Genomic DNA, 22,916 nt, shown 5'->3' with positions numbered 1-22,916 from the left:
ACCTGGGGCAGAGGCCAAGGAGCCATCCCCAGCGCCTGGGCCATCTTTGCTCCAATGGAGCCTTGGCTGCAGGAGGGGAAGAGAGAGACAGAGAGGAAGGAGGGGAGGGGGTGGAGAAGCAAATGGGCGCTTCTCCTATGTGCCCTGGCCGGGAATCGAACCCGGGTCCCCCGCACGCCAGGCCGACGCTCTACCGCTGAGCCAACCGGCCAGGGCCCAGGGGAGTCTTCCTGAAAGGTTGGACCCACCCACCCCTGCTGCAACTTTATCGTGGAAGCGCTTTACCGTAGCACGCGCCCTCCGCTGCCGGAGCAGTGTGGCCCTTTCTCCCCTTGGTGTTTCCAAACCAGAGTCTGTGACAGCTGCCGCCATGGACATGCAGGCATGCCTCCTCTGCTCTCCGTGGCCGGCACACGGCTTCTTTTAGGAAAATTCAAGGTTCTTTATTATGCCTTCTCTTTAAACAGCACCAGAACGGCCATCCCATTCTTAGCGTTTGGCAAATGGGCAGCTATTGTCCTGAGATACGGTGGCCAAGGACTGAGCAGACACATTGACCTGGCAGTCACTGTGCCCTCGGACAGCTGGGGCCCAAATGGGACAGAATCAGGCACTCAGCTCACGTGAGCAGGCAGACCGGGCACCGCTCCGCACCCGGCCCCGGGCTAACGCAGGCAATGGATCAAGAGCACTGGCCACGGCGACGCGCCCTCCCATTGGGCTGCTCCTAACACAGCCATCCAGCGTCTGCGTGGACACATTTATTTCCTAATGCCGGGTGATGGATTAGAAGATACGTAGAAAATCTTTCCAGAAGCGATAAGATATTGCCAGCTGGCCGTCAGCCCCTGCTCCCTCCTCTTCTTGTCTTGTCTCCCCCACTCTTTGGTGGGGGGAGGTGTCTCAGGGCCCTGGCATCGTGCATCCTGATTAGGTGGTGACTGTTACTAAGGGGGTGTTTTTTTAAGCCCATCATTGACACATTGAATTCATTAGGTACCAAATCCACAAGCCGATTTTGGCCGGCCGTAAAACACGGTTCCTCCTCCAGGGCAGCCACAGGAACAGGTGAAAAATGGCGTCCCAGCAAACGCGGGATATTGCTTTTCCACAGAGACATTGTACCGGTCGGGGCTATCCTTCTTCATGAATGTGTTCTGCCTGGTTCTCCTGGTAACTTAACCGTTTGTTGTTTCCAGACCGCAGAATGGCTCGATGATCCTCTACAACAGGAAGAAAGTGAAATACCGGAAAGACGGGTACTGCTGGAAGAAGAGGAAAGATGGGAAGACGACCAGAGAGGACCACATGAAGCTGAAGGTCCAGGGAGTGGAGGTAAAGGGCCGAGGGGCTCTCTTGTCCCGCAGACGTCACGCGCGGGTCGCGTCGAGGACGGGGTGGCCGCGGAGGGTTTCGCTGCCAGCTGCCTCTGTCGGAGGTGTTTCTGTTGCTGAGACCTGTGGGTTCTGTGTTCTTGTCCCTTCCCACCCCACCGTCTCCAACATGGTTTCCACGAGACCAGATTTAACGGAAGCGCTCCCGTCCCTCGGGAGTCGTTGGTGTGCAGGTTGGGACCAGCAGGGTTCCTGCAGCATTGCGTGTTGTGTGTGTCACAGAGGAGCCCCCAGGTGCCCTGAGAGGTGCAGGCGTAGGGGAAGGGAGCTTTATCGGGAATCTCCCTCTCCAGGTGGCCTGGCAGGGGGTGGGGACCCCAGGGAGCTGGTGATCTCCAACCAGAGCCTGGCTTCCCTCTCTGTGCTGACAAACCCTTGCGTTTCCTTCCGGGTGTCCCAGCCTCAGGGAGCTCGCAGGGGGTAAAGATAACTTGATGGGCCAGTAAGGTGCGTGGGACTGTCGCAGGGCCAGGGTGGAGGTGAGCACCGCAGAAAACACCATGTCTCGTGCGAACTTCTGTCTGGGTTGGGGTGGGGGGGATGGGGTATAGTCCGGTTTCCTAGCTGTTGTGACCACACAGGTGCTCACCCTTGGGCGGCCATGGACACATCCCTGGTTCCTCTTCTAGGGTTTGAGGGCCTGAGCCATGCATGTGTCGCAGTGCTAGAGGGAGGGACGTGAGCCTGCTCGCCTGTGAGCACCACTTCTCTGCGTCCTGTGGGTCCTTGAGAAGGGCCCTTTCTGGGAGTGTGGCCGGTGCTGTCTTCAGCTTAGGAGCTGAGAGGCTGGCTTGTGACCCACCCAGTGTTTCAAAATGGTCAGAGAAGGGGCTCCAGAGTCCGCAGGTATGCAAGGATTGGTCACCAGGACCGTCAGCCCATGCAAAAGCAACGCCCTTCCCATCCCCTACCATACTGACATTCCTTGTGATGCACTTGTCATTAGGATTTTTTCTATATTAATCATGTCTTTTCATGGATATTAGAAATAGCCCCCAATACCTTTTGTTATAGTACCCCACAGAGAGAGATAACTTTGTTGTATGTATTTTGTCTCTTTCTTTTTTGAGCTCCTAATAACGATGCTTTATGACGATGAACAAAGAAAAATCATTCCCCGTGTTCTGCGTTTGGTGTCCGTGTGACATGGTTTAACTGTCTCTGGGAAACATTAACATGCAGATTACCTCGAACGTGCTGGTCTGGGCCAACCCTAGGATGTGCCTGGCAGTTGTACAAACAGCCCAGCCTTAGTTGCAGGGGCCTGAGGGACATGGGGCTCTGCCCATGTCTCCCACGATGGAGGGCTAGGTAGAGGAGGGCGTGGGAGGCCCAAGAACGAGGGGTGCTCTCTGGGACTAGCGAGGTCTGTGGGAAGTCACGTAGAAGCCCGGGCCGCCAGCCGCCGTGCCCGCAGGTCTCTGGTGCGTGTCATCGTCAGCAACACGTACATCAGGAACTTGTGGTCGTGGGTGACAGCAAGGTGGGACCCTTCCTCAGCAGCAGCGCAGGAGCCCAGAGGGGAGGACAGCCTCCGTGTTAATTTTCTTCCCTCGTGTCATAAATTAGAATCGTCGCCGGATGGACTCAGAATGACCTATGGTTATTTTTGGGCCAGCTTATATGTCTGGCGTCACTGTGACTCCTGCACTTGAGGTCCAGCCTGTCGGCACATGGGTGGGCCGTCTGGACCCAGAACACAAAGGAAGGGATGCACAGGCCCGCAAGGGGTTTCCAGGAGTTTACGGGTGTGGGTGTCCGCGGGGCCGTAGGAATGGCAGGTGGACTCCTCACCTGCCGTGTTGGCCAGTGACACAGAGGTGTGCTGTCAGGTCCTGGCAGAGGGAGATCCTCTCAGGCGAATGCGTGGTGTGGTGGCCTCTCCCAGGGAGCTCAGGGAGTTGTCCCCTTCAGTCCATCCGCAAACACTGACTGTGGCCCCACTGTGCAGGACCCCGTGGTGTCTGCAGAGACAGGAGCCGTGGTGTCTGCCCCACGGATTCAGAGTTGAGGAGACAGCCCTGTCCACACCTAAAAGCCGTGAGCAGTGCTGACAAGTGCCGATGTCTGAGCATCTAGCGTGAGTGTCCTGGGAGTTCAGAGTGGGCCACCGTGATCAGAGAGGCGCCCAGGTGAGGTGGATCATCAGCTGAGAGGCTGGAGTTGGCAGGCTGTGTGCGCAACTCACACTGTGTCCCTCAGCACTGTGGTCTGAGCTGGTGGGTGCTGGGGCTTAGGTCCCTGTGCCCCTTTCCGCGGCTCTGTGGTATTCTACTGCATGGGCACAGGCGCCGCCCTCTAGGGGGAGATTCTGGATTTCTTGTGGTTTTCCAGCCTCACCATGCTTCTGCACACATGTCCTCCCTGTCTGTCTGTGCACGGCATGACCGGACCTGGAGTTGCCTGCCAACCGTGAGGTCTAGTGTCTCCAGGCTTCCTAGACGCGGCCACATTGCTCAGAGTGGCCGTGGCCCTTACCTACCTGCCACACTCAGCACTGCCCTGTCTCCCTCCCCTGGCACACACAGGATGGGTGGGAGCTGGTACCCCTTTCAATTCCAGTTTGGGCTTTCTCATTATTCTGGGGCTCGAGCGCATTCTTGTGCTAGTGGAAAGAAACCCTTTGCTGTGGACTGTCCATGGGCGGGTGGGGTTTCTAAACAGCCCCAAGGAAAGTCTCCTGGGGCAGGAGTGGCTCCTCCCCTCCCTGGCGTTCTTCCTGCACATGCTCTGATCTGGACCGGTGGCTGGGCTGCCCAGTGGTCGTTTCCACCAGGACATTGCAGTGTGGGTATGCGTGGGGTTCTGTACCTCACAGGAGGAGGGGCTTCCCAGTTTGGACCCTGCCTTCTCCTGTGGATTCAGGCACATGGTTCCCTCTGACTCAGTTCCCATGTGGCACCAGGCACCATGCCCACCAGCTGCCCCTACCTCCAGGGAGAGAGGCGGCAGACGCCCAGCGCGGGGCTGAAGCTGGGATTTTCTGCCACCTGAGCTGATTCCCTCAGTTCAAAGGCACGATGAAGACATGTGGACGGAGCGTCTAACATATCCCTTGCTGTAAGCCTCCCCTCGGGCCCGGAAAGCCTCCAGGCCTGCCCGGGGAGCTGCCCTGCAGTCTGGCTTCTTCTGTCCTCAGAGGCCGGGGCCCTTCGAACACACGGTGACTCAAAGGCGCATTGATTTTCTCAGGAGGGCGCAGGATGAGGGCAGCCTCTTTTGATGCCGATGAGCTGTTAGGTCCATGATTAATTGTCTGCAAGCCAAGGAGAAGCTGGCTCGATAGGGTTTCCGAGGATGACAGAGGTTGGCGGGGAGGAAAAGGAAGGTGGGTGCGATGTCAGCGTCTTGTGGGATGAAAGCTCCATGGGCCTGACGTCAGCCCTGCCCCTGTGCCTGTCTGTGCCTGCGTATCGGGGGGACTGGCGGGGCGCCCTGAGAGCAGAGGGGCACGGTTGAGGTGCCCCCTTGCATGCTGCATTGCTGCTCTGCGGGCCTGACGAGCTGGCTGAACCAGCGAACGTGTGTGTGTGTGTGTGTGTGTGTGTGTGTGTGTGTGTGTGTGTGTTGGGGGGGGGCAAGCTGGAAAGGTGCTTCTTAAGCTTGCATGCTTTTCTCTGGCCCCGGACGTGTGCGGGGCTGTCCTTACACCTCCCTCTGGAGCAGGGGTCTCCAAACTTTTTACACAGGGGGCCAGCTCACTGTCCCTCAGACCATTGGAGGGCTGCCAAATACAGTGGTCCTCTCACTGACCACCAGTGAAAGAGGTGCCCCTTCCAGAAGTGCAGTGTGGGCTGGATAAATGGCCTCAGGGGGCCGCATTGCGGCCCATGGGGCCGTAGTTTGGGGACGCCTGCTCTGGAGGGCGCTGGGTGTCAGAGCCGAGGCCAGCTCTGGGCCACCTGCCTCCCACTGGCTTCGCTGCAGGGTTCCCACCGCAGAGAGGAGCCGGGTGTTCCGTATAGCGATGGCCGCAGGCTCACGGCTCTCCTGCACCCCAGGGACGCCATCTCCGCAACCCTTGTCAGGACCTGCCTGCGAAGCACTTTCCACACCCATTTCACAGAGGCGGGGATCGAGCCTCGGAGAAGGTTTCTCCTGCCTCGGGCCCCACCGCACTCCAGTGTGGAGCTGCGACTTGAGCCAGGTGCACCTGGTGCTGGCACATAAGCCCTTGCCCGATCCGTAGTTGTTTTTTCAGACCCGGTCCGCACATACCCTTCATTCATCGGCCAGCGGTCCACCAGGGCTGTGAGGTGCTGAGGACACAGTGATGTCAGGAACTCTTATGGTCTTGAGAGGGAACAAAACGTCAAGCATGCAAGTCTAACGCAGGGTGACGAGAGCTGTAAGGGCGCATCGGCACGCAGGAGGGGTGGCCAGGCCCTCGGTCATGGGAAGTGACATAAACATGGGGCACTAGGCACTGTTTGGAGTCAGGCAGTAGCAGGGAGTGGCCGGGGAGGTGTCACAGGCTGCTGTCACATGGCTGAAGCCGCAGGTGCCAGGACTAGATGGTGCCACTGTCTCTCCAGCCCCATCAGACCGGGTGTTCAGGTCCCGGAGACAGGGCTTCCTCTGCTCTGCCTGCGAGGTGTGCTCTGCCGGCATGCTGCCTTTGGAACCACTGGGTGGTCCTCACAGAGGCTGCCAGCTCCATTGTTGTTGAACGAAGACACCACTCCCCACTGAGCCTATTCCACAGTGGACAGGAACCCCCTGGCCTGGACCATCAGCCTGGCAGAGACGCCGGTCGCCACCTCCGACTGCAGCTTTCAGCAGGGAGAGGCTGGTATCGCCGACCTAACTGCCCGAGACCCCGTGTCCCCCGTGAGTGCAGCCACAGCAGTGACGAGGTTATGTTTTTGGACTTGGCCTCGTTAGGACCAGTGTTCTTTATTTGGACACTTAGGCTACATATTAAAAAGGAAAAATAAAAAAGCACCTCTTTTAAAAGTAGGAATGATATTGTGGTTACCGCATTAGGAATTAACAGGGCATGAAATAACTGTCTGCCTCATGGCCATGCTGGATTGTCCCAGCCCTGCTTGCAGCTGCGAGATAAATCAGTGTCGTGCTTGCCGCTGATGGGAAATATTTCGAGTCGCCAGCCACAGACACGTATGGTGCCCCAGCCGAGTCTGGGAGAGAGAGCAGTGGGCAGGCGCGGAGGAAGTTGGTGACAGCCGAGCTGCGCAGCGGGAGCACGCAGAGGGGCCAGCACGCCCACACGCTGCCTCTAGATTCTCATATAGAATACATCTTTCTGCTCTTCGTAAACCACCGTGCGGCTTCCTTCTGTGGACCGGTTATCTCACGCCACCCCCCTTCCGACGCGCCACGCATGCTGCGGTCCCCACTCAGAATCTGTTTTTTCCCGTGTCTGCGTGGAGACCGCGCCAGCCTTGCCGCTTCGGCAGGTGCCAGGGCGTCTTCCGGGTCTCCTCCAGCCGGACGTCACTGTGGGCACCCACCTCCGCCGGCTCCTTTCTCAAGGAAGTACCCTCCTAGACCTCATGCTGGCTCTGTCCGTTCAGCAGCACGGACTGAGTACCCTGTGTTTTCTTGACACCGGGAAGCCTGGTGTGCAGGCGCTAGGCGCCCTGTTAAGCACAGAATCGAGAGGCCAGTGAGACACAGAATCTTACGTGAAAAACTTCCAGAAATATCAAGCTGGTCATTTCAACAGGATGTGGAAATTGTTGCCACAGAGGTTTTGGAACTCAGAGTACATGCATTTCCCCCGAAGACAGGTCTGGGTGGGTTGCCACGGTGACTTGCCCTGAGCTAAGTGTTCACAGGGACCCCTTGTCTGAGCCAACCCCTCGTCTCTCCCAACCCTGCTGTACCATCACGGCAGGTGTTTTCCCCCCACCGGCCACTGTACCACACTCATCACTGTCCCACACCGGCCTCCAAACACTGCGATCCCCGGAAGATGTGTCCTTAGACCATGGGGTTCTGGGAGTGAAGGTTTAAACACGGCACTGTGCACCAACATAGGGTCTTGGGTAAGACTGGGGATAAGGAAGGTCTACCTTAGCAGGAGTCATGGGCCCCTCTGGTCACCAGGCCATTGTTCCTTGTCACCCCAGCCTGTCACAGGACGAGTCCTTATGCCGCAGCTCCTCTCTCCCAGGAGCCTCCTGCTCAGCCAACAGGCAATGCCAGGAGAACACAGGAAGGCTCCTTGCCACCCCGCTCAGTGGCTGGGAGTTCGTCCCCCAGAGCTCGAACACCTACCTGCAGGACCCGTCCCTCCGCTCTGATTCCATCCAGTCTTTTGGGAGCCTTTGCTATTCCCCACGTTGGCCTTCCCCTAGGGTGACAAGTCATCTCATCTGCTCCTGCAGTGAACCGTCTGAAGCTACAGCTTTCAGCTTCCAGGACCTGTTTCCTTTGGAGGCAAGGACATGTATTCACTCCCCTTACGTAGGGTTGTCAGACCGATGGTGTGCACAGAGGCACATGTGCCCAAGTGAGACAGGGTGCCAGTTGAATTTGAATTTCAGATGAACAATAAATCGTTCCTCCACGCAGCGTGCCACACGCGGTGTTTGGGACGTGCTCATGCTAAAAGAGCCCCTGTGGCTTGTCTGAAACCCCCTATCTAGCTGGCGCCCTGCACTTTCTGCTGGCCGCCCTCTGGCCATTGGGGCAGCCGCCTTTGAGTCTCTGCAGATAGCTGGCTGCCTGGGTACTGGGACCAGAGGCAGTGAGCTGGTTTATCTCCAGACACATCATTGATGCAGGAACCATAAACTCAGGAGGGACGTGGGCCACTGCTGAGGAGGGAAGATGTCCCTGGTGTTTACTGGTGAACCCAAGCGCTGCCAGGCCTGGGAACCCTCTTGTTCTTCAAAAAGTGGGTCCTGGGTACCTCTCATGTCTCAAAGTGCTGGGACTGTGGGGAACCCCTGTTCTGTGACCTTGGCAGCCGCCCCCATTGAGAAACGGAGAGCAGCGTGTGCGTGAAAGTCATGCCAGGAAGCTTTGAAGGAAACGCGTTTGTTGTTCCCACCTTCCTCCTGTCCCTGGTAGGTTGCTCTGTGTGCAATATTTTGTAATTTCCTTTCTAAAACTCCATCTGTGCTTCATCGAGCTAGAGACTCCCTGTCAAAGGCAGAGCAGTAGACTGTCAACTTGGTATTTAATTATCATCATAACAGTCCCTTAACATCCTGGCCGATTAGCCCACGAGGACACAAATGGAATTTCAGCGTACTCACTTGCAGCAGGAATCTGGGACCATGGGTTTCGGAATTCACCTGAGGGCCTTTCTCTGTTTGGGCGCCAACCTGCAGCCAACACAAAGTTAGATGTTCCCCGGGACACAGCCTTGATTCTGTAAGCATAATTTACGGCTGTATCGGAAGCTGGGGATGCCTTTTAAAACATGATCTATGTCCCACCCCCTCGGTAAATGACCAGCTCTGGCTGTTTGCGTTGGGTAAAGAATCTTTCTGGCCTTCACTTGACTGAATGGTACATTATTGATCTCCGCCGCACCTTTCAATTTCCTCGCATCGCCGGGAAAATTTACTCCTGTCATGGGCCGAGTGCTCACCTCCCTGCGGGGTGGCCCATGCACAGAGGGCAGGGGTCTCCAGCCTTGTCCTGGAAGAGCCACACCGACTCCCGTGAGTTGACATTAATTAGTCACCGACATAAAGGAGGGATATGTTTTGCAAACTAATCAGGCTCATGGTGCTCTGTCTGTTGGCTTCCCACAGGCCAGCAAAGAACGAGGGGAAGATAGAGGTGGGGGAGGGCACTGTGGGCCCAGTAGGAGCAGGGAGGGAAGCTTTTCTCCACAAAGGGGACAGCTCTTTCTGCAGCGCAGCTGCCGGAGGGGGAGTGCTTTGATGGGGCTCTGCTCGTGGGGTTCTGGCTGCTGAGTGGCCCCGCTCGCCCTGCCTAGACGCCAGGCCAGAACCATAGATGGAAGGGAGGTGATTTCATGAAGAGTCCCTTTCTGGTTCCCGTGGTATCTTCTGGGCAGATGAGATGACCTCCCGCTTCTCTCTGCACTGTGTGTCCTTCTGGGCCTGCCATCATGGCTTATTGCAGAACACTCAGATCTCATGCAAAACCCGAGACCCGCGCGCACACGTGTGCAGCCACGTTGCTCCCCGCTCCCCGTGGTGTGGCCCAGTGGTCAGCGTCAGCTTCACCTGAGAGCCTATGATGAATGTGGACCCTCAGGCCCCACCTGGACCTGCTGAAGCGAGACTCCATTTAGTGAGCATGCCCGTTGGCAGAGGATTGACACACGCCGTCCGGGGTCCTCCCTTGGTGCCTCATCCCTGGGCAAGTGGGGTTCCTTTCTTTTCTTTCTTTTCTTTCTTTCTTTCTTTCTTTCTTTCTTTCTTTCTTTCTTTCTTTCTTTCTTTCTTCCTTTCTTTCCTTTCTTTCCTTTCTTTCCTTTCTTTCTCTTTCATCTTAGAAGAAAGTCCAAAGGGAAATTTCACAAGTGGCTCTGTCAGTTCATTATCTCGATCTCAGCGCTTAAAAAAAAATCTGACTGTCATTCACCTCCATTCCTTATTCTGGCCTTGGCCATGTAGGAGACAACAGCAGGTCTCTGAAAGCAGGACTCGCCACTGGCCACGGCTGAGCGTTCCCATGGCTTCTCTGCCCCAGGAAAATAGCTCGTTCTCCGTTGTTGAGCTCCACTCAGCAGGGCACTTGCTGTCCCCCAATGTAGCCCAGGGCTTGGCATGGTATCCGGTACACATTTGGTGTCTCATAAACTTTTTTTTTTTTTTAAATGAATGGATGAAATGATGAACTTCTTCTGTAAAGGGCTGGACAGTAAATGGTTTCGGTTTTACTGGCCAGTCTCTGTTGCAACTACAGCAGCAGCTGCCACAGGTGCTAGTTAAGAAATGAGAGTGACTGTGTTCCAATAAAACTTTATTTACAAAGACAAGTGGAGGGCCAGGTTTAGACCCTAGGTATAGCTTGCTGGCCCCTGTTCTGCAGGTTGTAGAAGGAGCAGGGTACTATGGGGACTAGTGAGAGATTGGTGTGGGGTGATCAAGGACTTGCCACAAACCTTTTAAGGGCTTAAATCTGAGCACTGGTTTGTCCTAGGACTCATGTTTACAGTCTAATGGTGTTCACACTCAGCTTGTAATTTTGTAAGGAATTAACACTTTTATTCACGACCTGCCGACGGTCACATGGGCCAGTGTGGTTCGTCATGATGTCGCAGGAGAGTCAGAGACTCTTCTTTCTCTTTACTTTTAGCAGCAACACGCTGACGGGGCAGAGGCTGGTTTGTCTTCAGTCTGGTGGAGAGCAGCAATGTCTCTAGCAGAGGGCAATATGGAACTGGAGGTTGGGAGGGGTCCTGTTTCTCCTCCTTGGCCCAGATGCTGTCTGCTCCATGGATCCATGGAGAGGGCAGGGAGAGTCCCAAGGGTGTCCTTGTCCAGGGACAGCAGAGCCAAAGGTGGTAGCTTCGCCAAGTCCAGGTGGGTTAAAGGACCGGTATGTTGTGGAACAGAGAAAGGCCGGAGCACCTGCACCTCTAGGCTTGACGTCCTCTGGTAGCAACCCGGATGTGTTGGATGTGACCGTGTCCCCTGAAATGGGACAACAGGGAGGGGGAGGGGCAGACATCATTTGTTCGCATTTAATTACTTCTATGACACCATGAGGAAACCGGAACTTTCTCTTTCCTCTTTGCTGCCACTGTTTACGGGCAGCTCCATGATGGATGCAAGAAGTAGACATTTATTACAAAAGTGTGAGAGATGTTGACTCTTCACGAATTGATTATTTGGAATTTATTTTATTAAATATTCGGGGTGGCGTGTGATAAACTGAACCTCCGCTGGTTTGCAGCTTAATGATTCATGTCTCTGCGGTGGGGATAAGGAAATCAAGGGCTCGCCTGCCATTTCAGGGGAAGAATATGGATTATTATTAAATCTGGAATGGGCCTCTTGAGAAGCCTTCCTTAAGGGAGCACATGTGTCAATAATTCCTTCTCCACGTGAGAATCCTAATGTTTCACTTATGGAAACATAAATTCTCAGCAAGTGGCTGTGGTTTTTTCCCCTCCTTCAGCTCCTGCATCCATTACTCACGGGTGATCTGCTTTTATCCCTCGGTTAGTGTCTGGCGTTCACAGTCCTTTAAGCAACACGACTTGGTTTTCCCATCTCTGGTTTTTCATGCCACCGTCTTTGCTGAGATCTACGCATTTCAGCACCTGCGATGCCTGTGGAGACCAGGATCTCCACCGGCAAAAGGGAAACCAAAAGGTGTCCCTGTCCCTTGTGCTTGGAATTTCCTGAGAGGTTTGAATTAAGTCTTGAGGAGACCGTGAATGAGCGTTAGATCTGAGCACGCTGATGGAAGTGTGGGTCACTCACCTAGGACCCAGGGAGCTACCCTGAGCCCAGAAGCCAGCAGGCAGCCGAGCTTATGGGTGACTTAGGTCGGTACCCAGGACCCCAGATGGGAATGCCATGGGGCTGTGCCTGTTCTCAGGCTCAGGGACATGGAGCCAGGGAGGCTTAGCAGCTGCGGCTGAAGGCAGCATGGGGGGGGGTTGTGCTGGGCAGCCACCACCTGGGGACAGGCCACGCAGGGGAGCTGCCAGATGACGCTTAGCAGGGATGACAAGTCTGACCGCCTCGTGGGGACGTTGTCTGCTAGCTCGAGTTTGAAGACTCCCCTGGCTGATCTCTGTCCCCAGCACAGTGGGCAGGTGGTTAAATGCTGTAGTCTCCTCTCTGTGGGACTGCTGTCGGGGACAAACTTGGGGGACCCGAAGATGCCGCGTTCCACGAGACTCCTCCCTTGCCTGCGCACGCACAGAGCAGCCGGAATGCACGCCTAACCCTTCCTGTGGTGTGACAACTGCAAACGTATTTTACTTCCACCCCTCATTTCCTTGTGTGCTTTTATGGGTGGCGTTAGACCAGAGCGTCAGTATAATGCTGTATTAGGTTCAGTTTCCCCAGAGAATGCATGCCCAACGGCCAGGAGCGGGTTCCTGCAAACGGAACGTGCCGGGTGCTCCACAGGACTGGCCAGCCCGGAGGTCCTGTGCTCGCTGCCAACCTTCAATTCTCTGATGGCCGGGAAAGTGTGGATAGAGTCTAAAGGACAGCCCGAGCTGAGGCTGGGCGGACGGCGGCTCCCTCTGTCTCCCCCAGGGGCTCTGTGCGGGTGGTGTTCTGGACCAGTTCTTTCCCCATCCAGGTGAAGTCTCTGGGCTCCCTAAAGGGGGCCGCAGCTGGGACGAGGCTCCCGTGTCTTGTTGGCTTTCTCAGCTGCCATCTCATCAGCACCGAGCACAGTCGGGACTCAGTCTAACACTTCCTGTGTGACTGAGTGAACCTGTGGCCAGCCACCCATGAGAGTTCCAGGTGCTGCTGGGGCTGGGGAGGGGGGCGGTGGCCTCCCGTGCTTGTCGGGGTGGGGGGCTGCATTGCTAAGTACCCCGGGTCAGGTGCGGCAGGACCCGTCAAGATTGCCCTGCCCTGGGAGGCGATTCAGTGAACCTCCTTGAAGCAGCTTTCCTCCCAAAGTAACGACCGCTAGCAGACACAAGATATGAAATGTTTGGAAACGAGACGTGGCAGAGGATTTTGCCTGTGTTTCTTTTTTCTTCCACAACACCTGGCAGTGAAACGCTCAGGCTAAATACCAGATGAGCGTGCCTCATTACGTCTCGTAACTTCGTCTATAACTTCTCGAGCCCTCCAGATGGAAGCACCGTGTAACTGTGGAGAGCGCGCGGAGGGAAATGAAAATACACGCGCAGAGGAATAAAGAATCTGGGTTTTGTGGGGTTTTTTTGTACTTTCTTTTGCAAATAGCGTTTGCAATGACATATTGTGAATGGACTGAATTATAACGCAAACAGAAATGAAACAGAGCTTGGGGGTAGGAAGAGCAATTGTTACACTTACTTTAACTGATATAATGCAAAGCAATGCTTTTCACACTCAATTAGTCAGCACATTGTGTTGGACACAAACTGGAATGTAGAGCACTTTCAGGTTTGGGTTTTACATGATGAAGGGAGGTGAGATGAAATGAATTCTGTGAATAGCCCTCCCTTCCTTTCAGTCTGAGATACTTTTGCTTTGTTCAATTCACTCCAGCTATTGAACAGGTGATCCTTGTTCCTCCCGCGGTGGTGGTGTTGGGGTGGGGGAGCAGGGACCCCCCACCTCTGCCCATAGACAAGGTGGTTCTCCCAGAGATCATTGTGTTTGCAGTAGAGTTCTTCCACTCCCTCAGGCCCACCTTTGGCTGCATCAGCAAGGTTACAAATCAGAGCTGTTGACGTTGGTTACTTGGTGACTTGACCGTATTTGGTGCTTTGAGTATCAGAAAAGGATGGCAAGCGTGGTCCTGGCAAACAGATGTTCGCGAGCATTTAGGCAGCACAAGTGTTTCCACGGCCGTGTACTTCAAGATCCTTGTTTAATTTAGTTTGCTTAATTATCCTTCCTTGCATTTGTAATGCTCTTAATATGATAATATTAAGAAATACAGTGTATGATTATGTACTGCTCACTTCAACACACGCCGTATGTGAGGAAAGATGTGGGTTGATGCCATGACCTGGGAGCAGACAGACTTGGGGGACCCAGCCCTGTGCCTTGCTGAGTGCGGCTCTGTCTCCTGCAGAAGGGGCCTGGGGGGGGGGGGACGGCTCCTTGCCTCAGATAACGCAGAAAAGTGTTTCTGTAATGTTAGAGTGGGTTTGCATCCCCCAAACTCAGCTAACTGGGTGGGGCCCGAGATGTGGTGCCTGGGCTGCTGGTCACGGGGCGTTCCCTGAGCCATGGAGATGGGGAGACACTAGGGGGTGAAAATGACCTTGGGTGTATCTCCTGGGCTGCTGGCTAACTAGTATCCCGGACTAGCTGAAAATAACCAACACCTACTGGGCAAGCCAGGCTCTTGGCACATGCATTCCCTCCTGGCATGGAGTCATGGTCAGGGCCCCTGGCCCGGCACCTGTCCTTCCCAAGGTCGTTGCCATTTTCACATGTGCCAGAGGAAAGCTGCACCCCTCATGTGTTCAGCCCGTCTCCGTTTTGTATTCAAAACTGTGAACACTAATAAGGAAACAATGGGAGAAACCTGTTAGGTATAATATCCAATTATAATTATTTTTATTCCAAAAGGCACATCAAATAAATAATGCAGTTTATGTTACTTCTAGAAAATGCAGCAGCATTAGTTAATTTACATAAATTATACAACTCATTATCTTTGTTTATAAAAAGCCTTAGCAATATTTTGGCTTATAGATCTAAAAGAGGGGAAAAAAAAATCCCTGATCTAATTCAGTGTTATTTTCCTTTCCCGCACAGTCCCCTTTGTATTTGCTTACAGAAAGAGGGTCCCCCAAAGACCCCCTTAGGACACGTGCCCTTTGCTCTAGAGGAGTGCCATGTGCTGTCTGGCTCTTGTTTATAAAAAGCCAAGTGAATTCATCCAAGTAGCCAGAGAACTCAGCGGCAGTCACGGCTTCCTCCGCCACTTTACCTGCTCCCGACTCCTGCACCGGGCTGGCAGGGTGGGGCTGGGGCCGTGGGAACCAGGCAGCAGGGTTTCTGAGCCTCCTTTCTGTCTTCTCTGCCATGGAAGTGCTAGGTGTTGGGCGCCAAGGCGCTACCTCAGAGCAGCTGTGTTCCTGTGCTGTCCAAAACCACAGCCACGTGTTACTACACAGCCCCAGGAACAGAGGCAGGTTTAATGGTGGGTGCACTGGGCATGCTCCCTGGGCCCCGACTTTTGAAGGGCCCTGCCAAACCCCAACTTTATGCTTTTGTCTAATGAAAGGGGCCTGATATTTTCTTCTGCACCTGGAGTCTCCATCGACCTTAATCCACCTCTGCCCCGAAATGTGGAATGTTAGACGTATCAAATGCACATGGTATCTCAGAGACTTAGCATGAAAAATAGTCATGCTAACTAGCCCACTGATACTTCTATTGATTACACATGGAAATGCTATTTTATTTACTTTTTAACGGGGCGGGGGCAGATAGGGACAGACAGGAAGGGAGAGAGATAAGAAGTATCAGTTCTTTGTTGCGGCACCTTAGTTGTTCATTGATTACTTTCTCATATGTGCGTTAACTGTGCGGTGGGGCGGTGGGGGATACAGCAGAGGGAGTGACCCTTTGCTCAATCCAGCGACCTTGGGCTCAAGTCAATAACCTTGGGCTCAAAGGCAGCGACGTTTGGGTTCAAACCAGCAATCATGGGGTCATGTCTATGATCCCACGCTAAAGCCAGTGAGTACACACTCAAGCTGGTGAGCCGCGCATTCAAGCTGGTGACCTCGGGGTTTCAAACCTGGGTCATTTGCATTCCAGTCCAGTGCTCTATCCACTGTGCCACCACCTGGTCAGGCTGAAATGCTATTTTAAATATATTAGCTAAATATATTATTAAAATTAGTTTCACCTATTTCTTTTTACCCCCGTACCGTTACTACTGGGAGATTTAAGATGTGGCTGGTATGGTACTGGGCAGTGCTGGGCCTGTGTCACACTGACCGTGAGGCTGCAGGGCTGGCCTACTTCTCAGCATCTCCCCCCAATCCCAATTACATAGACTCTGATTCTAATTCTCATATCGGCCCTGCACCAGATCGCCTCCAGACAGATAGTTGGGATGCGATGCCGTGAGAAGGACAGGTCTGGTGTGATTAGAGAGTCGGAGGGCCGGTAGGAGAACAATGTGGTGGAAGAATGTTGAGCTTCGGTCCCTGGAAGGTGCTGGGCTGTTGCTTCCGCTCAGATATTAAAGTCATTGCCTGTGGATGGAGGAACCCAGCTGCCAGGTTATTTCAGCAGACCCTGGTGAGTCCTGAGTCTTCCTCCCTCACGTATGCAGACCCATTGGACTAGCAGGAGGAAAGGGCTGGCTCGTGCACATCTATGCAGCTGGGTGTGCTTGTCAGAGAGAGGACGCCCAACACAGTTTCACTGTGGGAAGTCTGTGCCCTGTCTGGACTTTCTACATCAGTGTGTTCAAAATGGAACCCATCACTAGCAGGGCTTCTGGCCAGGAGGGTTGCCAGGGATTGACCACAGGCATAGTCTGGGACCCCAAAGCCCCAGTGCACACCCCTGAGGATAGCAGGGCCTGCTGGATCCATGTGAAGCTGTGTTGCCCTCACAGCACTTGGGAGTTTAGAGACAAACTGACTTCTGTCACCTATTAAGTGTTGATGAGCTATTTAATTTTTCTGTCCATCCATTTGTTCAGGAATCGTTGTAATAAGTGCGCTGCATGCCAGGCTCAGTGCTTGGCATGGGGGTTATGGTGATACACAAAGCAGGCACATTCTCTGCCCTTTGGATCTCCCAGCCTAGGGGGTGGGGGCAGACAGGACAGAGGTAAGCAGTCAGCACCTCCAGACCCCCGGGACCGGTGCCGAGGATGGCAGACCAGGCTCAGCCAGATGGAGAAGGACGGCCGGGCCCTGGGCTCGGAAGTCCAGAAGGGCCCGGCTGGGGCAGGAACACTCATCCTATGACTTAGAGAATGAAGGGGGTATTGCTGTGAAGAGCTGGGGGACATTGTGAGCAGATAGGACAGCCTGGCTCCCTAAGGCCAGAGGGCCGGTTTTCTGGGGACAGAAAGGAACCAGTGTGCCCTGAGAGTAGGGACAAAGTGGCACGGGGTGCAGCTGGGAGGGCCCGGAGCCAGGCTGTGGGGGGGGCCTCACATGTGGTGAGGACTTGGGAGTGTATTCTGAGGGTCCTCAGAAGCCACTGACAGAATTTTAGGAGTCTGGAAGGCAGTAGGGAAAGTTCTGAATGGGTGACTTGGCCCTGGGCCCAGTGATACTGGGCATGTCATTTACTTCCCTCTGGGTGTTGGTTTGCTCATAGATATGAAAGGGGTGAGGGAGAGGAAGGGACATTGGCCAGAATGTTCTGCAGAGTTCTTTTCTATTTATAAGTGCTGTGATTCAGAGCTCCCTCTCTCCTCTTGGAGTCAGTGACTTCTGTGTCCCTCTCGGGCTGATTCTGGACTGCTTACCAGGCACTGGCATTTCCACAGTCTTCAGATTTTACATCTGTGAGTTCTTTGGCTTTATGAAATACCAGAAGACAGAGCGATCCTGGCTCTGCCACAGTCACCGTGGGCTGCCGAGGCTCCAAAGCCAGCCTGGGCACCTGGGTGTTCGTAATTGCAAAAACACTTCCCAGGTGGTCGATTCAGAATGTCAGCCAGGTCGGAGATTCCCCTGGAGGATGTGCCTCTATAAGGGGACAGAGAATGGCCAGAGGCTGCCTCTGTAGCAGTGTGCCAGATGCCTGAGGCACACAGGGTCTTCTGGAGCCCCTCCAAGTTCAAATATCCACACCTACCGTCAGAGCAGGGGACTTCGTTTGTGGTCACATCACTTTGCACAACGGTAATCAGGTGCAGTCCACAGAATAAACAAACCCGTGGTCAACCGAGGGGCTTTCAGTGGGCTCTGTTTCACACTGACATGTTGTTTGCTGAGAAGGGGCAAAGGGGTTGGCTATTGTGAATGCTGCTAACGAAGGTTTGGGATTGGAGGGTTATGAAAAAGCCAGTGAGGAGCGTTTCTGAGGCTTCTTCCTACACCCCTGTCATCCCCACCATGAGTAAGCTAACTGAGTGTCTGCAAAACACTTCAGAATCCAAGGACGGAGTTAAGTGCTAATCCCATTCCCCCTTGTACCTCTCTAAAAATGCCCAGAGACTTCTGATGGCAGCCACAGAGTAACTGGGAGTGAACTTACTGTTTCACTAACTAGATCCTGGACAAAGTGTATGAAACGGCTATTGTCAGATGGACAGCAGATGTGCAGGGCTATGGTATCTGAGAGGAGTGACAAACAAGGTGAGCTCTGGCTTTCCAGCTTTGTCCAGTAGCGTGAGGATGGGGCGCCCAAGCAGAGCCTGGTGGTCCAGCTGAGTTGAGGGGTGGAGAGTGGAGTTTGGGGAGGCCAAGACAATGGGAACTTATAGGGAAGAGCCTTGAGAGAAGGGAGATGAGCAAAGAGGGAGATCTGGAATCTGCCTGGTTCGTCCCCTCGAGCCTCTGGGTCAATATGGAGCTGAGTATGTATGAGGAGAAACTCCATGAGACCCCTGGGAGCTGTAAGCTAAATCCTCCTAGAACCTACCCAGGACTGGGAGGTGTTCGAGTTTGCACAAGACTGGCTGCAGAGATGTTACTGAACACCTGAGACATTCAACAAAGACCACAAAAGGGCCACACCTTAATAATAGGACCAAACTCTCCCAGGAGTAAAGAGTACTATAGACCCCCTAACCTGTAGCAAAACATAAAAATCAATCTTAAAAAAACCCACAAAAACCGAACAGGCTGATCTCAAGTGCCTGACAAGCAAAATCCAACATTCTTTAAAACAAGACAGCAAAACCCACACTCAGTGATGTATCATTCACAGTGCGCTGCATTCAAGAAAAAACTATTAAACATGTAAAGAAATGGGAAAACGTGACCCACATCCAGGATCAGACAGTAAAAATGGAACCTAACAGAACATAGAAATGGAATTGGAAGATAAGGACTTGTAAACAGCGATGATAAATACCCTCAGTGATTTAAAGGAGAGGGTGAACACAGTGAGGAGAGAACCATAATGCAGAAAAAGAACCAAACAGAACTCTGATAACTGGAACTTGCAAGGTCTAAAGTGAAATTTTCACCAGAGGAGGGTGTTAGTTGTTGACTGGTGTATAAAAAATTCCCCAAAATTCAGCAGCTTGAAACAAGACACGTTCGTGACCCCACTGTTCCTGGGGGTCAGGAATGTAGGAGTGGTTCAGCTGAGTCCTCTCTTTCAGGGCCTTTCCTGAGGCTGCAGTCCACTTGTCTGTCAAGGCTGAGGTCTCAGTGGAAGGCTCAGCTGAGGAGGATCTGCTACTAAGCTTTCTTGGTAATTGTAAGAATTTGGTCTCTTGACAGATGTTGGAGAGAGAGAGCTTCAGTTTCTAGGTAGCTTTTTGCCATTGTTTGCCTTCAGTTCCTTGCCGTTGGGATCTCTGCAATATGGCATCTTGTTTCATCAATATAGATAAGCCAAAAATTCAGGAGAGAGGGTGTGCTAGTGAGACAGAAGTCACAATCAGTTGTAAAGTAACCACAGGAGTCATATTCTATCACAATGGGAGGCTGAGATCATTGGGGCTGACTTAGAGGCTGAGTATCACAGTGGACTTCACAGCAGACTACACAGTAGAAGAAAGATGAGTGAACTTGAAGACAGAGCAATAGAAATGGCTCATACTAAGGAACCCAGAGAAAAATGGTAGGGGGATAAAAAGAATCAAGATTCAGTGAAATGTGCAATAATGCCAACTAGAGGCCCAGAGCCTGGGGGTGACATAGAGGTGAGGGGAGCAGAGAAATATTTGAAGAAATAATAGCCAAGTCTTTTATGTATTTCATGAAAACAATACAATCACAGATTCAAGCTCAATGAACCTGAACATGAAGCAGGAAAAATACATATAAAAGAACACCAAGAAATACCAAATTACTGAAAGCCACAAGAAAGAAGAAATCTTTTTTTTTTTTCTGTATTTTTCTGAAGCCGGAAACGGGGAGAGACAGTCAGACTGACTCCCGCATGCGCCTAACCGGGATCCACCCGGCACGCCCACCAGGGGCGACGCTCTGCCCACCAGGGGGCGATGCTCTGCCCCTCCGGGGCGTCGCTCTGCCACGACCAGAGCCACTCTAGTGCCTGGGGCAGAGGCCAAGGAGCCATCCCCAGCGCCCAGGCCATCTTTGCTCCAATGGAGCCTTGGCTGTGGGAGGGGAAGAGAGAGACAGAGAGGGAGGAGGGGGGTGGAGAAGCAAATGGGCGCTTCTCCTATGTACCCTGGCTGGGAATCGAACCTGGTTCCCCCGCACGCCAGGCCGACGCTCTACCGCTGAGCCAACCAGCCAGGGCCAGAAAGAAGAAATCTTTTAATTAGGCGGGCGGCGGGGGAGGTGGGGACATTACAAAGGTAGGAACTACAATTGATTTCTCGTTATAAACACTCCAGACTGGAAAACATTGGAACATCTTAAATTGCAAAAAAGAAAAAAACTCAGCCTCAAATTCTGTGTTAAGTGAATATATTCTTAAAAAATGAAGGTGACATAAAGACTTTTTTAGACACAAAAAAAGGAAAGCTCAGAGGATTTACTGCTAGCAGATCTACGCTATGAGAATATTAAAGGAAATTCCTCGGGCTGAAGGAAAACTCAAATTTACACAAAGGAATGAGGAGCAAAGTGGAGAACATGTGGGTCAATAGAAACTACCCTCCTTCTTGTTTTTAAAAGTTTCCTTTAAAAGATAACTGACCAAAAGTCACAATGTTACAGCTCGTAATGCCTGTATCATAAAAGAAGGAAGACCTCAGACCGTGACCAAACTTTGGACCTCTGGAAACTGGAAAAAAGAGAAGCAAACCCAACCCAAAGGGTGCCGAAGGAAAGAGACAGTAACGACCAGCTTAAATGCAACAGGACATGGAAGAATAACGGAGAACATGGATGAAACCAAAAGCAGGTCCTCTTTGTCATCTATTTGGCTAGACTGACCTGTGACTGGGAAACGCCGGTACATCCACTCAGGCCACGTCTGTGGACGATTGTACTGGGTGGGGGTCCTTCATGGCCGTAAGGCGAGGGAAAGATGCAAAAGGCACTCAGATGGGAGAGAAAGGAGTAAAAGTCTATTATCAGACAACATACACAAATCCATAGGAAACGCCGAGGAACCTACATACGGAAAAGCTGTGGGAGCGATAGATGAAGTTAAGAAGGGATATGATCAATATACAAAAAAAAAAAAAAAAAGCTATTTTTCCATATATTAGAAATGAACAATTGGCAAAGAAGTGAGAGAAATGTATAATTTATAGAGGAATGTATGGTTTAGGATACCATTCAAACTTGAAATCTTTTAGGATAAAACCAGCCAAGTATGTACAAACCGAAACCATCACACACTGCTGGGAGGAATCAAAGAGGCCCCAGGTCCACGGAGGGCAGTGCCTTCCGCGCGCGCCCGCAGGTTCAGTGGCGTTTCTCCAGATCGATCTCTGCCTGCAGCGCAGTCCCGGTCACGGTTCCACCCAGCTTCCCTTGGGGTAGAAAATGACACATCAGCTCTAAAATTTATATAAAACGTAAAAAAGTCCTAGCACGGCTAAGAGAATTTATAAAAATAAAGCCAGAAGGGTGAGACTGCTTGATTTCAGTACTTAATCTAAAGCATAGTTCATTGTACTCAGAGGTCCTAGGAAGAGGGCCAATCCACACAGAGCCATGAGAGACACCGGCTCTCGGGCAGGGCCTTCGTTGGAGTTTCTGTGGGAAAGACAGGGCAGGGCAGGGCAGGGCAAACCGTTTAAGCTTAGAGGATCTGATGGTTTCTGTGGGGTCTAAGCTACAATGATGGTCCCTAGTTGCCTGGTGCCCGGCGCAGGGATTATGAAGGTAGACAAACCTTGCCTCCTGGAATGCTTAGGACAGAAAGAGGAAGTTGGCTCTCAGTGGGTGCTTTTGTATGCCAGAGGCCTACCTCAGGGCAAGCCCGTTGCCATCTCTGTGAACTGGCTAAACCCTAGGAACTCTGTCCCTACCAGAAAGGTTTTTACGTTTCATTTATGCAAAATAAGTAAGTTCTGGGGATCTAGAGCATAGTGCCTGTGGCTAAGGATACTGTATCATGTATTTAACATGCGCTGGGAGGGTAGGTCTTATGTTTAATGTCCTTGCCACACCAATACTAGTAGTAGTAGTAGTAATAATAATAATGGAGGGAGGAAGCATTGGGAGGTGGGAGATGTGCTCACAATCTTGGTGGTGGGGGTGGTTTCACAGGTGAGTATTTACCGCCGAACTCACTGAGTTGTGTATATTAAATATGTTTAGTTTTTTACATGTCAATCATACCTCAATAAAGGGGATAAAAAATAGGTGTCAGGCCCTGGCCGGTTGGCTCAGCGGTAGAGCGTCGGCCTGGCGTGCGGGGGACCCGGGTTCGATTCCCGGCCAGGGCACATAGGAGAAGCGCCCATTTGCTTCTCCACCCCCTCCCCCTCCTTCCTCTCTGTCTCTCTCTTTCCCTCCCGCAGCCAAGGCTCCATTGGAGCAAAGATGGCCCGGGCGCTGGGGATGGCTCCTTGGCCTCTGCCCCAGGCGCTGGAGTGGCTCTGGTCGCGACAGAGCATCGCCCCTGGTGGGTGTGCTGAGTGGATCCCGGTTGGGCGCATGCGGGAGTCTGTCTGACTGTCTCTCCCCGTTTCCAGCTTCAGAAAAAAAAAAAAATTAGGTGTCAAAACATCCCAACATGTGGAAAATAGAGTCTATGAGCAGTACAGACTCATTCATGAATTGCTCCATGGACAGACTGAGTTTCCCAAGAAGTGCCTCCCGGTGGAGAGAGTCTCGGCCATTTCCTCTGCCGTAGCCACCTCGGCACAACAAAGACACCTCTTTCTCTCCTGCGGCTT

The 22,916-nt window shown here is 52.8% G+C and overlaps 1 protein-coding gene across 5 annotated transcripts in view; it reads left to right on the top strand.

Moving 5' to 3' along the window:
- Positions 1 to 22,916, top strand: part of LOC136331685 (calmodulin-binding transcription activator 1-like) — a 724,201-nt gene that overhangs the window by 337,185 nt on the left and 364,100 nt on the right. For all 5 annotated transcript variants that reach the window (XM_066270563.1, XM_066270566.1, XM_066270565.1 and 2 more), the window contains one exon: positions 1,200 to 1,335. In XM_066270563.1, coding sequence (XP_066126660.1) covers positions 1,216 to 1,335 — 120 coding nt within the window. In that variant the 5' untranslated portion in view covers positions 1,200 to 1,215. The remainder of the gene's footprint in view (positions 1 to 1,199; positions 1,336 to 22,916) is intronic.

Source organism: Saccopteryx bilineata, chromosome 3 (assembly GCF_036850765.1).
Source record: "Saccopteryx bilineata isolate mSacBil1 chromosome 3, mSacBil1_pri_phased_curated, whole genome shotgun sequence".
In the NCBI taxonomy this organism is placed as follows: Eukaryota; Metazoa; Chordata; class Mammalia; order Chiroptera; family Emballonuridae; genus Saccopteryx; species Saccopteryx bilineata.
This window is presented reverse-complemented; position numbering and strand designations above follow the sequence as displayed.